Below are 12,786 nucleotides of genomic sequence, written 5' to 3'. Positions count from 1 at the left end.
CATGAACAAAAATTCTCTCTTCAAAACAAAGTGAAACCACACAATGAAATAGCACTGCTGTGAGAAAGAACGGTCTGCAACTGCAGACACCAAGCTGGATCCCAAATTCAGGGCCAGTGACCGCAGCAGACTGTGTGCACATGGATTCCCCCCACAGGAAGCACAGGAAGCCCTGAGTCCATCTGTGCTGTCGAGAGTCAGGGTCACAGTTGCCTTTGGGTGGCCAGGACTATCTCAGAGAGGCAGCCAGTCTTCTGGTTCTGATCTGGGTATGTTCAGCTTATAAAATTCCACTAGACCTATACGTCAAGGCTGTATATTGTCACCCTGTTTATTTAACTTATATACAGAGTACATCATGAGAAATGCTGGACTGGAAGAAACACAAGCTGGAATCAAGATTGCCGGGAGAAATATCAATAACCTCAGATATGCAGATGATACCACCCTTATGGCAGACAGTGAAGAGGAACTAAAAAGCCTCTTGATGAAAGTTAAAGTGGAGAGTGAAAAAGTTGGCTTAAAGCTCAACATTCAGAAAACGAAGATCATGGCATCCAGTCCCATCACTTCAGGGGAAATAGATGGGGAAACAGTGGAAACAGTGTCAGACTTTATTTTTCTGGGCTCCAAAATCACTGCAGATGGTGACTGCAGCCACGAAATTAAAAGACGCTTACTCCTTGGAAGGAAAGTTATGACCAACCTAGATAGCATAATCAAAAGCAGAGACATTACTTTGCCAACAAAGTTTCGTCTAGTCAAGGCTATGGTTTTTCCTGTGGTCATTTATGGATGTGAGAGTTGGACTGTGAAGAAAGCTGAGGGCTGAAGAATTGATGCTTTTGAACTGTGGTGTTGGAGAAGACTCTTGAGAGTCCCTTGGACTGCAAGGAGATCCAACCAGTCCATTCTGAAAGAGATCAGCCCTGGGATTTCTTTGGAAGGAATGATGCTAAAGCTGAAACTCCAGTACTTTGGCTACCTCATGCGAAGAGTTGACTCATTGGAAAAGACTCTGATGCTGGGAGGGATTGGGGGCAAGTGGAAAAGGGGACGACAGAGGATGAGATGGCTGGATGGCATCACTGACTCGATGGACGTGAGTCTGAGTGAACTCCGGGAGTTGGCGATGGACAGGGAGGCCTGGCGTGCTGCGATTCATGGGGTCGCAAAGAGTCAGTCACGACTGAGTGACTGATCTGATCTGATCTGATGTGTAAGATAAGTATACTTTTCTGTGTGTACATCGTATTGCACTGTAATGTTTTACATAAGAAGATAATAGAGAACTTGGGAAGTAAGAACTTGGAAAACTTTGGAGCAGAGAACGGCAGAGTCATAGGAAAGAATCCACATTAAGACTCCTCACAAGGCTCCTCTAAAGCTCCTGACACAGGCAACAGCAGCGTCCGGACGCCCTCCGGCTCACACCGCATTGCCCACAGCCTCCCTGCGCTCCATCCTGAATCAGCACCCCAAACCCCAACTCCTTTTGCTTCCATTTACAGGAATGAAGGCGCATGACCATTAGCAAGTTTTCCTTTAGCCATTACCTTTGAAAACAAACCAGCACACAGTACAAAGACAGGTCACAAAGAGCACGCTTTACAACCTTACCTAGAACAAACCCAGAATTTTTCAGGCCGGTATCTAACTTTAAAAAAGTTCAATATCCTTCAATACAAAAAACAAAAAAAAGAGTGGCTGAAAGAATATAAACAAACAAACAAAAAAAATTCAGGCAACAGTCTTACAAAGGTGCTCACAGAAGTTGAAAGATAAGGTTAAACAGAACCATGGTGATTTTTCCCCCAATTATTCTGTCTTTTCCTAAAAAGTACTCCCGATAGAGGACACCCTTTCCTGCCTCGGCCCCCAGGAGTCCTCCCAACCCTGATGCACAGGTCTCTTCTCAACGTGTAGGTCCCCAAAGCCGCCCCAACACAACCATGTGGAACCCTGGAGGCAGGTGATGTAGGGGCAGAGCAGGCGGACCCCGTCTCCCCTTGCATGTCCACCTAACCCACAGCAGCGCTCTCACCGCCACGTAGCCCACCAGGGAGGAGGCCGGGGGCAAAAAAGGGGAAAGAAATGGGGAAGCATGCAGGCCCGTGAGGCACTGTGCAGGGGTGAGGACCACTGCCATACCCGAACCCTAAACACAGGTTTCTAAACACAGGACCACCTTTGCATTCGGACAGACGTCAGCATCCACGACTGACACATCTCAAACCACGAGTACATGAGGTTGAACCACATGGGGCTGCTGACCAATAGGCAATTCCATACTCATTCAACTTAACAGGAAACACATAAATTGTTCACATTTTTATAATTACACTTATTTTTAAAAAGCTAAAATAGCTATAATACCTCGGGTTTGGGCAGCTTCCTTTAAAGCAGCTAGAAGGTGAGGCTTCAAATTATCCAAAAGAAATCTTCCTTCAAGACCTGGGAAAAGGGACCTAAAAAGTGACAGAAATGCAGCAATTTTAAGTAGATAAGTTCAATGATATAATTTCAAGCCAGTTATATGTGCTCACTATTTTACCTAAATTATAAGGCACACCTCAATCACACGCAATCCTTGTAATCCAGTCCTATCCAGGTGTGGCTTTAAACCCTGAGGCAGCATGCAAACCCAGGGACAGCCCAGAACACCTTAGAGAAACATGCACTGTATTCCCTGAAATGTCAATAGGCATCCTGAGCTATAATTACCGAGTTATTTGTGAATTTAATTTCATCAAAATAATTTCCTTTTGACTAACTTTAGTTATTACTAGCTCTTTGTAGCCATTCTTTTCTACGTTCTGTTATTAGAATTTCCAGGAACAACAATGGCTTGGACCGCTTTTTAACGCGTAAACATCTGGAGGCCCTTCCACCTTAGAACGTAATGGTGTGTTCTTTCTAATGGAGCAGCTCTGCAGAGCCCCCTAAGGCCGCACGCACACCGACGTGTGCCCCGCCTACCTGGGGTGCTCCTCTGAGGCAATGTAGATCACGTCCTGGTCGCAGGCGGACGAGGAGAAGGGGAGGAAGGCCCCGCTCTGCAGCGGCAGCAGCTCCAGCCCCAGCAGCTCGCTGTAGGCCTGGTCGGAGAGCACGAACTCCAGCAGATGCAGCCTCTCCGGCGCACTCGCGCCGCCCAGGCCCACCTTCCGCAGCACCTGCCGGGTCCACGCAGGCGTCACCTGCGTCAGCGGCCCGGCGCTGGAGGCCATGAGCTGCGCGGCGGCAGCCAGGTGGGCCGGGACCCGGACCACCTCCTTCCCCGAGCGCTGCAGGAAGCGGAGCACGGCCGGGGCGTAGTCCAGGCCCTCGTCCAGGTCCGAGAAGCATGCCTGCTCCAGGGGGACCCAGTGGCCGCCCAGGGAGGGCAGCACCTCGTGCTGGAAGAGCTCCTGGAACAGCGGCTCCAGCGCCGGCCGCCAGGGCAGCTTGACCTGAGCAGCGTCGGGCCACAGCCCGTAGACCCCGGCCACCGAGAGCGGCAGCCCAGGGCTGCAGCCGGCCCGCAGGCGGGCGACGGCGTCGAGGATGAGGGCGGCGTAGGCCCTGGGCACCACACTCAGCACGAGCAGCTCGTTCCACACAGCGGCCGGGTCCCTCCACTGGTCCAGCTCCCGCCACTTGATGCTCCTACGGTTGTCCGTCAGGCCGAAGAAGCCACTGACGTGGACCGGGAGCCCAGTCCGGCTCTCCTCGCCCGGCGGTAAGGGGAGGAAGCAGAAGGCTTTCCCTGAGAATCCAGCTGCCCCGTGCTCCTCAGCCAGACCCGACAGGGGCGTGGCGATGCCGATGACAGGGACGAAGCGCAGCTCGTCTGCCAGCGCGTCCAGCTGCGCGCTAAGGCCCCGGCCTCCCACGCTGTTGCACACCAGCCAAGACGTTTCCCGGGCGCCCTGGGCGTCCCCGTCCTCCAGGACTATGCTCACCGGGTACGTGACGCACGTGACGCCGCCGCTGGGCACCCGCTCACAGTAATCACTGAGGGCGGCCCCCAGCGCCTCCACCGCCCCTGGCCGCTCTGGCGCTGGCGCTGCCGGCTCGCGAGCCGTCACTCTGAAGACCAGCTTCTCCGAGCCGTCGGCCTCGCGGACGTGCAGAGACACGTCCTGCACATTCTTCAGGAAGAGCAGCACCGTGTCCGCGTCCGCCTGGAAGGACTCAAACAGCTCCAGTACCTTTTGCTTGTTGTAGAGGGTCCCGCTGAGCTGGGAGGGCTGCCGCCGAAGCGGGAAACGGAAGAACGTCCCAGGGAAGCTGCCCTTCACAAACGTCTCCTTGGTGCTTCCAAAAAGGCCAATAAACGGCGCAAACTGGTCTGAAAGCTCGCTAATTTCTTTGCTGTCATCTCTGAGATTCCAACACTGGCCTGATTCATGTGGACCGAAAAGTGTCTGATGAGGATCTAACATGCCAATCTGGTCACCACTAAAGATGCAAGGAACATCTGCAAAGGAAAATTCAAGTCACCATCAACTCTGACCTATACCGACACTGATAATCACAATTACACTACACAGTTACACACGGAGAAGCATGAGCCACAGAAGGATTCTAAATAGAGTTATCTAAAAATGAACTAAGTCTTGCTTTGGAAACACAATTCTTTGAATGCAAAAAATGATTTCTCTTTAGATTCAAAAAGCACCAGGTATTGAGAGGGTTTAAGTGATTATTGTGAAAACCTAAGATGTATCTTCAAGCATTTACTAAATTAATTAAAATACATAAGGAATATTTGGATATTTACACTCTCCCTAGAACCTTGTGAACCCAACTAAACAGAACAGAATTGTAGCCTGTGTGCAAAATAAAATTTCAACCACAGATTCTCTGAGAGAATAAGAAAGAACAAGTGATCTCAAGCATGCGTCCCAGAGCGAGTCTGAAATGGACAGTAACTTGAGGACCTAACCTTCACACAAGACCTCTATGGGGTCCACCCATGACACGCAGGGTCACCGACTACAGGCTTAGGCATCACAAGCACCAAATCCTGGGCTCTGGGGTATTTTTAGTAGGCAATGTTATGTCCACCAGCCCACCACCACGTCCAGTCAACAAGGCTGGTCCACAGCCCCTCATTGTCCACAGTCCCTTCTGCACTCCCATTACTGAAACTATGTCAGGGAGAAGACTGGTGGCTGGAGAGCAGAACTAATGACCTTGGAAAGTCCTTGGATTAGAGGTCAGCACCCAGGGAACCCATCCCACATAAGTGTGCTGGTTCTCAGACAGGGAACAAACCCACAGTGAGAGCAGATACCTGCCGCCAGGGGACTCTCTGGACAATACATCCCTGACAACAGGCTCTACACTTATGCAATGCACAAGTGTGTCCCCATAAAATTTAAAAACCACTGCATGTCACAGATGTGAGGAATAACTCACAAATAGTTGAACACATGACTGTTAATATTCACATAATTGTTATATAACATAATGACTTCATCAGTTTTATTATATAATACATAATATACTTAACACAATAGTATACATTATAACACTGTAAATGCAATTTTAAAAATAGATTTGCTAAAAATGGGCCATGGTGAGGATGCTTCTGCGTCCCACTTGCTCAGGGCAGTCCCAATTCGGGCCAGTGGCCAAGAATAATATCACTTCTTAACCCTCAGGACTACCCCAGTTTGGGCGATCAATTAATGTTATTCTAACAACAGCTAGAACTCTGCCAGCGCAGCCCCTTCTTCTCCTGCAAGTTCAAAATGCAAAAACAGTTCCAAATTAAGCCATAACTGGTGCTTATTTCATTAAAAAGTTTTATCTCAAAACCACAGTAAATACTAAGAACTCTGGTTCCAGAAGAACAGCCCTAAAAATTATAAGTATTTCCTAGTGTAACTGAATCAGAAACCTCATATTCTTTCTAGATTCCAAACATGACTTCAAAGTAATCATCAAAATACTCAAGTTTAAGAAGAGCAAAATTTCTATAGGGAAAGTGAGAAATCAGATCATTTTAAAGTTCTCTTCTGTGTCAGTTACGTACCATTGGATATTATATTTCCTTCTTCCTGTTATTTAAAAATATGTATAAGAAAATCTGTGAAAACCAGTTTGCCTGACTCAAAAATTTGCAGTGCAAAAGTTTTTAGAGTAACAATTTTGTATAGGCTTTCAACTGCTGATGTAGTAGGCTTTCAGCTGCTGATGTAAAGTCTCAAACTTCACATAAAGTAACTGACTATACTACATTGATTCCACCGAAAATGATGACATTAACTTTTGCATCACACGATGAAGATTTGATATGGTTACCAAGATAACTAGAGAAAACACAAGACACACTGAAATTTCATTGGCGTTCAATATTGTCTCTGAAGTTTACCCAATAATATACAAATCAGAGGCTAAAATAACTTTGAATCTCAAGACTGAAAAGCAAAAACCACACCTGTGATATGATAGACAGAATTGAAGCCAATTCCAAATCTTCCAACCTTCAAAGGGTCGTCCTTCTTCCTGCTCCGCGCTATTTCCTGAATGCCGTGCCAGTCCTCCGGGGTGAACACCGCATTGTTGTACACATAGAGAGCAGGCCCTGGGGTCAAGATGCACAGGAAGGGGCTTAGAAAGAAGGGAGCTTGGACACTCACTTCTCCTATACAAACTTCCTCTATGTAATAATGCTTATTTGATGAAAAGACAGAAAGAACTGAAAACAGTGACTGATCCAGTATCACCGTTTGGTTGCTCTCACAATAAAAACAGTATTGTTGACCCAAAATCCAAAGAGGAAAAATTATAGTGCTTAGATACTGAAAACACAGCACAAACAAGAAAATTAATCACAGTGTACTACTTTGTAAAACTTGACCCTAACATATTTACTTATATATTTTTGTAAATGGAATTACCTATAAATGTACTGAGAAGACTAAAGAAACCATGTTAAAATAATGCTTTTCACGTGCCTATGAATTCAAGCACAGATATGGGGATGCTGGTTATAATCTATGTTACAAAAATGGCATGACTGTAAAATATCTGTAAAATAGTCAAAGTAGAGACATGAAAAACCCAAGCCTAAGAGGTTACTACAGGAAGGTTGACCACATGGAGATCATGGTGTGTCCCACATAGCAGGAAGGGCGTGGGTGGGCTCTGGGAGCCCCTGCCCTTCCTTCACTTGTAGCTCCTAATTAACTACACCCTTGAAGTCCTTAGTAAAGTGAGAAACTGAGGAAATCTCTCATTTTTCTGCATTGGATCTCTCTCATCAGACACATTCTGAGTCTTCTGTCTTCTCATTATATAAAAGAAACAAAAACAAGTTGAACCCAAGAGTTCTCATCTACAACACTAAGCGTCCGTAAAGGGGAAAAAACGGTAATCCAAGAAGATGACACCAGCCAAGACACCACTCTTGTCTGAATGTGAGAAAAACCACTCACACACCATGAGCACAAAGCGCCCTCAATAGACGTTAGTTAAATAGATCACCAGCTTGAACATCTGGAAGTTCACGGTTCACGTATTGCTGAAGCCTGGCTTGGAGACTTTTGAGCATTACTTTACTAGCGTGTGAGATGAGTGCAATTGTGCGGTAGTTTGAGCACTAGTTGGCATTGCCTTTCTTTGGGATTGGAATGAAAACTGACCTTTTCCAGTCCTGTGGTCACTGCTGAGTTTTCCAAATTTGCTGGCATATTGAGTGCAGCACTTTCACAGCATCATCTTTCAGGATTTGAAATAGCTCAACTGGAATGCCATCACCTCCACTAGCTTTGTTCGTAGTCATGCTTTCTAAGGCCTACTTGACTTCACATGCCAGGATGTCTGGGTCTAGGTGAGTGAAAACACCTTCGTGATTATCTTGGTTGAGAAGATCTTTTTTGTACAGTTTTTCTGTGTATTCTTGCCACCTCTTCTTAATATCTTCTGCTTCTGTTAGGTTCATACCATTTCTGTCCTTTATTGAGCCCATCTTTGCATGAGATGTTCCTTTGGTATCTCTAATTTTCTTGAAGAGATCTCTAGTCTTTCCCATTCTGTTGTTTTCCTCTATTTCTTTGCATTGATCACTGAGGAAGGCTTTCTTATCTCTTCTTGCTATTCTTTGGAACTCTGCATTCAGATGCTTGTGAGAGTTGGACTGTGAAGAAAGCTGAGGGCTGAAGAATTGATGCTTTTGAACTGTGGTGTTGGAGAAGACTCTTGAGAGTCCCTTGGACTGCAAGGAGATCCAACCAGTCCATTCTGAAGGAGATCAGCCCTGGGATTTCTTTGGAAGGAATGATGCTAAAGCTGAAACTCCAGTACTTTGGCCACCTCATGCAAAGAGTTGACTCATTGGAAAAGACCTGGATACTGGGAGGGATTGGGGGCAGGAGGAGAAGGGGACGACAGAGGATGAGATGGCTGGATGGCATCACTGACTCGATGGACGTGAGTCTGAGTGAACTCCGGGAGTTGGTGATGGACAGGGAGGCCTGGCGTGCTGCGACTGATGGGGTCACAAAGAGTCGGACACGACTGAGCGACTGAACTGAACTGAACTGAACTGAAAGAGATTACCAGGGCTTCGCTGGTGGCTCAGATGGTAAAACATCTGCCTACAATGCAAGAGACCTGGGTTCGATCCCTCGGTCAGGAAGATCCCCTGGAGAAGGAAATGGCAACCCACTCCAGTACACTTGCCTGGAAAATCCCATGCACCAAGGAGCGTGGTAGTCCGTGGGGTCGAAAAGAGTCAGACATGAACTGAGCAACTAACACTATAGTCCATGGGGTCGCAAAGAGTCAGACATGACTGAGCAACTTTCACTTTCAAAGAGATCACAATCGTGTTCAGCTCCTTCTGGACATCCAAGTTTTAAAAATCTGTCTAATGTGACATCACTGACTCAGCTAAATAGCAAAAACTCCTAGACATGAAAGAGCTGAGAAGCAAAACACCTCCAGGATCTCTTCCCATTTACAGCTCTACAGGACACTCCGACCAGCAGAATGATGCCAGACAGAGAGCATGGCGACACACGCAAGCTCCTGGGACCCTCAGAGTAACTGGGGGTGGCCGTGTCCTCGCCAGTCCATGGACAAGCAGGCTGACATGCCACCAGGCTCAAGCTCCACTCAGGCCCAGGGAGGAACTCGAGGGGCAGAGCTGACACTGGGTACCAGCGCCCATGGACGTGGAGCACGGGCAGCCCCAAGCAGGATCGGGACTTAGACAGAAGTCCGTCACATCTGCACTAAGTGTCTTTCAACAATGCTTATATCACAGACTCTCAGGGCCAGGAAACCTACTGGTTTCATCCTCTCACTGTAAAACTGAGCTTGCCTGAGATCAGCAAAGGTGGCAGGAGTCAAGACTAGAATGAAAACCTCTTAACATGTTACATCTCATCTCTTTATAGAATAAAAAAAAAAATGCAACTTCCACATCATAAGAATAAACATATGAGCTATCATAAATGCTAAATATTTAGTATTTAAATATTTAACAGTAATGTTGATTATCCTCCTAAATCATAAAACATCTTTTAAAGAATATATGATTTACACCTCTCTAAAAAAGTATGTCCAGGGAAGTCTGACTTGATCTTCCCTTTTCTCAATGACTTTCCACCACAAACAGTCATTCACAATCATTCTGTAGACTTTAATGCTGCTCTGCAAGTGATGAATACCCTTTTCAACGCAGCACTTCACAACGCAGGGCTTCAGGAGTCCATGTGTTAGTTATGGTTCCTACTGTCTTTCCTTTCATTCTCCTTACTCTATCCTCTCTAGTATTTCTTCCCACCTCCCTTCAAAATACTCCAAGGGCACCTCTCACAGCAGAAAGTAAGACAAAAAACCACAGCCTCTCATGTGAAACAAATCGCCAGTCTAGGTTCGAGGCATGATACAGGGTACTTGGGGCTGGTGCACTGGGATGACCCAGAGGGATGGGATGCAGAGGGAGGGAGGGGGGTTCAGGATGGGGAACACATGTACACCCATGGTGGATTCATGTCAATGTACGGCAAAACCAATACAATATTGTTAAGTAAAATAAATAAATAAAACTGAGATTAAAAAAAAAAACACCACCTCTAACTTCTTTCCAAATGCAAAGAAGTGTTCTCTTTGGAAAGCGTGCCATTCTATCTTGCTAACAATATAAAAGGCTCACAAGTTTACTGAGTAGAATAAGAGGTTTACGTATTTACACTGTTTGTTACTCTGAGTTTTAAGATTTTTATTCTTTTCTGTTCTGTAAAAATACCAACTAGCAGAGACAGTTGCCCACGAAAAGCAGAGAAAACCTCTGAAGAAGTGGAGTTAAATACGCAGAGAATTGAAGGAGAGGTGGTAATGTGACCATGCACTGAACGCTGTACTGTAAACCATGAAATTCACCTGTTAGTGCACAGAATAAAACATGCCCCTGACTAACGACTGACTCTTACCCTGATATTGTGCCATGTCTTTCGACCAGAGAGTCTGTGTTCCATACTGAGTCTCATCATACAAGAACTTAACTTCTGTGGCCCCAGCATCTTCCGCATTCTGAATTAATTCCTAGAAATACACCAGAAAGAGTAATAGTTAATAAAACAGTAATCTGCCCACCTTGTATTCACCTCGAATATGTAAAAAGCATTTAAACATAAGTAAAGGAAACCCACTATCTGGATCACGAGCTGGTCTTTGTAGGTTTGCTTGTTTAGTTTATTTAATGAGTGTATTCAAACTAAAAGGATATATCGTAAATACAAATACTGAACTAAAACAATTATCCTTTTAAATACACTCACCCAAAAAGCAAACTTCTAAATCCAGGAGTCAGGCAGGCATGGGTTCATGGCCCCTGACTGTGGGTTTAGTATTATTTTATTTGGTCAGCTGGTTGGTTTGCAATGCTCCTGCACAATGTTTTACATAAATTCACAAAATTACAATATGTAATTATATAAAAATTGCCCCAAAAAAGCATTAGTAGAGCAACACTGCTTGACTCCAGCACACAGGGGCCCCTTTGCCTCTGAACCCTCACACATTCATGCCAACTGCATCTCAAGCCGTCCTGTTCAGCACATGCACGGCAGGTGCAGAGGGAAACAGATACAGCCATTCAAATCTAGACAAAGCGTTAAAATGCAAACACGAACAGGACTTCCTGGTAATCTCTCTCATCTCATGGTTACCAGCATGGAGGTGCACATGCATGCCACCCTGCCCTACCTTCAGAATCTGCCCTCCTTCTGGGTACCGTCTCAAGATGTCCTTGAGGAAGTCCACAAGCGGTGGCGTCGTTTGACCAAATCGACCTAAAAGAGAGAACACGTTCCAACATGATTGTTATTAAATCATTAATAGCCTTTACAAATAATGAATACCATTTGGTTCTTAGAGACAGTAAAGCTGTGCAATTCTTACTTCACACACGTCACTGCAGCCCTCTGGTATGAAAACCTACCTGACTACACAGCTTCAGTACAAAGTAGAGTAGACTCAATTTTATCAAATCTGAAACTTCTTAATTAAATTACAAATTTGGGTTTTAAAAAACACTAAAAAAAATCCTAAATGTCACATAAGATTATTAACTCAAAAATAAAGAGCATGGGGAGCTGCTATTTTCCAAAGCAAATGAAATAAATGGCGCTATTTTATGGGTGCTTTGGAGGTGGTTTTTGTCGCTAAGTCGTGTCTGACTCTTTGTAACCCTATTGACTGCAGCCCGCCAGGCTCCTCTGTCCACGGGATTCTCCAGGCAAGAATAGTGGAGTGGGTTGCCATTTCCTTCTCCAGGGGATCTTCCCAACCCAGGGACTGAACCTGTGTCTCCTGAATTGCAGGCAGATTCTTTACTGCTGAACCACCAGAGAAGCCTTTGCATCTAAGAAGCCAGAGATGGAAGTGCCTGTCATGCCAGCCTTAATATTATTCTCAAATCAACCACCGTTCTCACTGTTCTGAAATGTGGCACAGGCAGCATTCCAATGGCTGTCTGGTTCCCATACCCTCCGTCTCTCCTAAACTGGAGACTTTCAGGACAGGCCAACCAGGTCACCTTCAAACAGGGGACAACAAAGTGTAGGGAGAACAGGGGAGGGAAAGTAATTTCCTACATGTACAGAAAAAAATACATGTTTATAAGCAAAAACGAAATCTGTGCTGATGACAAAACCTCAGTCTTAATTAATCTGCATCGTTCTAGTACAACGACCCACCACCACCAAACCCCACAGAACCCAACCCGCAGACAGCTCACCCCAAGGGAGGCTCACTCCACCCATGTGTGCTTCTCTGACCCTGACATGCCCTCATCACATCCCAGTGGTATGTACTTTCATTTCATTTTTAAAACATTATCTTTATGCAATTAAAAATGGAATTGACTCCTAGTAAAGTCAGTGGTATACCTCCCCCTTTTAAGCCTTTTGATTGAAGGTTTACAAAAAGATGACAGTTCTGGGAGGTCAGATCTCCAATCTTGATCCAGTCAGATAACTGAAAAAAAGAAAATGTATGAAAAGCAATACAGTTCCTACTTCTATAAATTCAAAACTTTACCTCATTCTGTTTCACTTAAATAATGTTTGTTAAGTGTTCTAATCAGGAAATAAGTTGCTCTGGAGAAGTGAATATTTCAGAGAACAAAATTTAGTCAAAAATTTTATTTAAAAATTTAAATGGCTCTTCCTTGTGTGCGTGTGTCAGTCACTCAATCATGTCTGACTCTTTTCGACCCTGTGGATTGTGGCCCAGGTTTCTCTGTCCATGGGATTCTCTAGGCAAGAATACTGGAGTGGCTTG

At 45.4% G+C, this 12,786-nt stretch overlaps 1 protein-coding gene across 4 annotated transcripts in view; it reads right to left on the bottom strand.

Annotated features, from left to right (window-relative positions):
• Positions 1-12,786, bottom strand: part of SACS (sacsin molecular chaperone) — an 81,643-nt gene that overhangs the window by 21,571 nt on the left and 47,286 nt on the right. For all 4 annotated transcript variants that reach the window (XM_027557580.1, XM_027557579.1, XM_027557582.1 and 1 more), the window contains 6 exons: positions 12,393-12,480; positions 11,209-11,294; positions 10,434-10,545; positions 6,431-6,577; positions 2,980-4,462; positions 2,377-2,468 (listed from right to left, as the gene is read on the bottom strand). In XM_027557580.1, coding sequence (XP_027413381.1) covers positions 2,377-2,468; positions 2,980-4,462; positions 6,431-6,577; positions 10,434-10,545; positions 11,209-11,294; positions 12,393-12,480 — 2,008 coding nt within the window. The remainder of the gene's footprint in view (positions 1-2,376; positions 2,469-2,979; positions 4,463-6,430; positions 6,578-10,433; positions 10,546-11,208; positions 11,295-12,392; positions 12,481-12,786) is intronic.

This window comes from Bos indicus x Bos taurus, chromosome 12 (genome assembly GCF_003369695.1).
Source record: "Bos indicus x Bos taurus breed Angus x Brahman F1 hybrid chromosome 12, Bos_hybrid_MaternalHap_v2.0, whole genome shotgun sequence".
NCBI classification, from domain to species: domain Eukaryota; kingdom Metazoa; phylum Chordata; class Mammalia; order Artiodactyla; family Bovidae; genus Bos; species Bos indicus x Bos taurus.
This window is presented reverse-complemented; position numbering and strand designations above follow the sequence as displayed.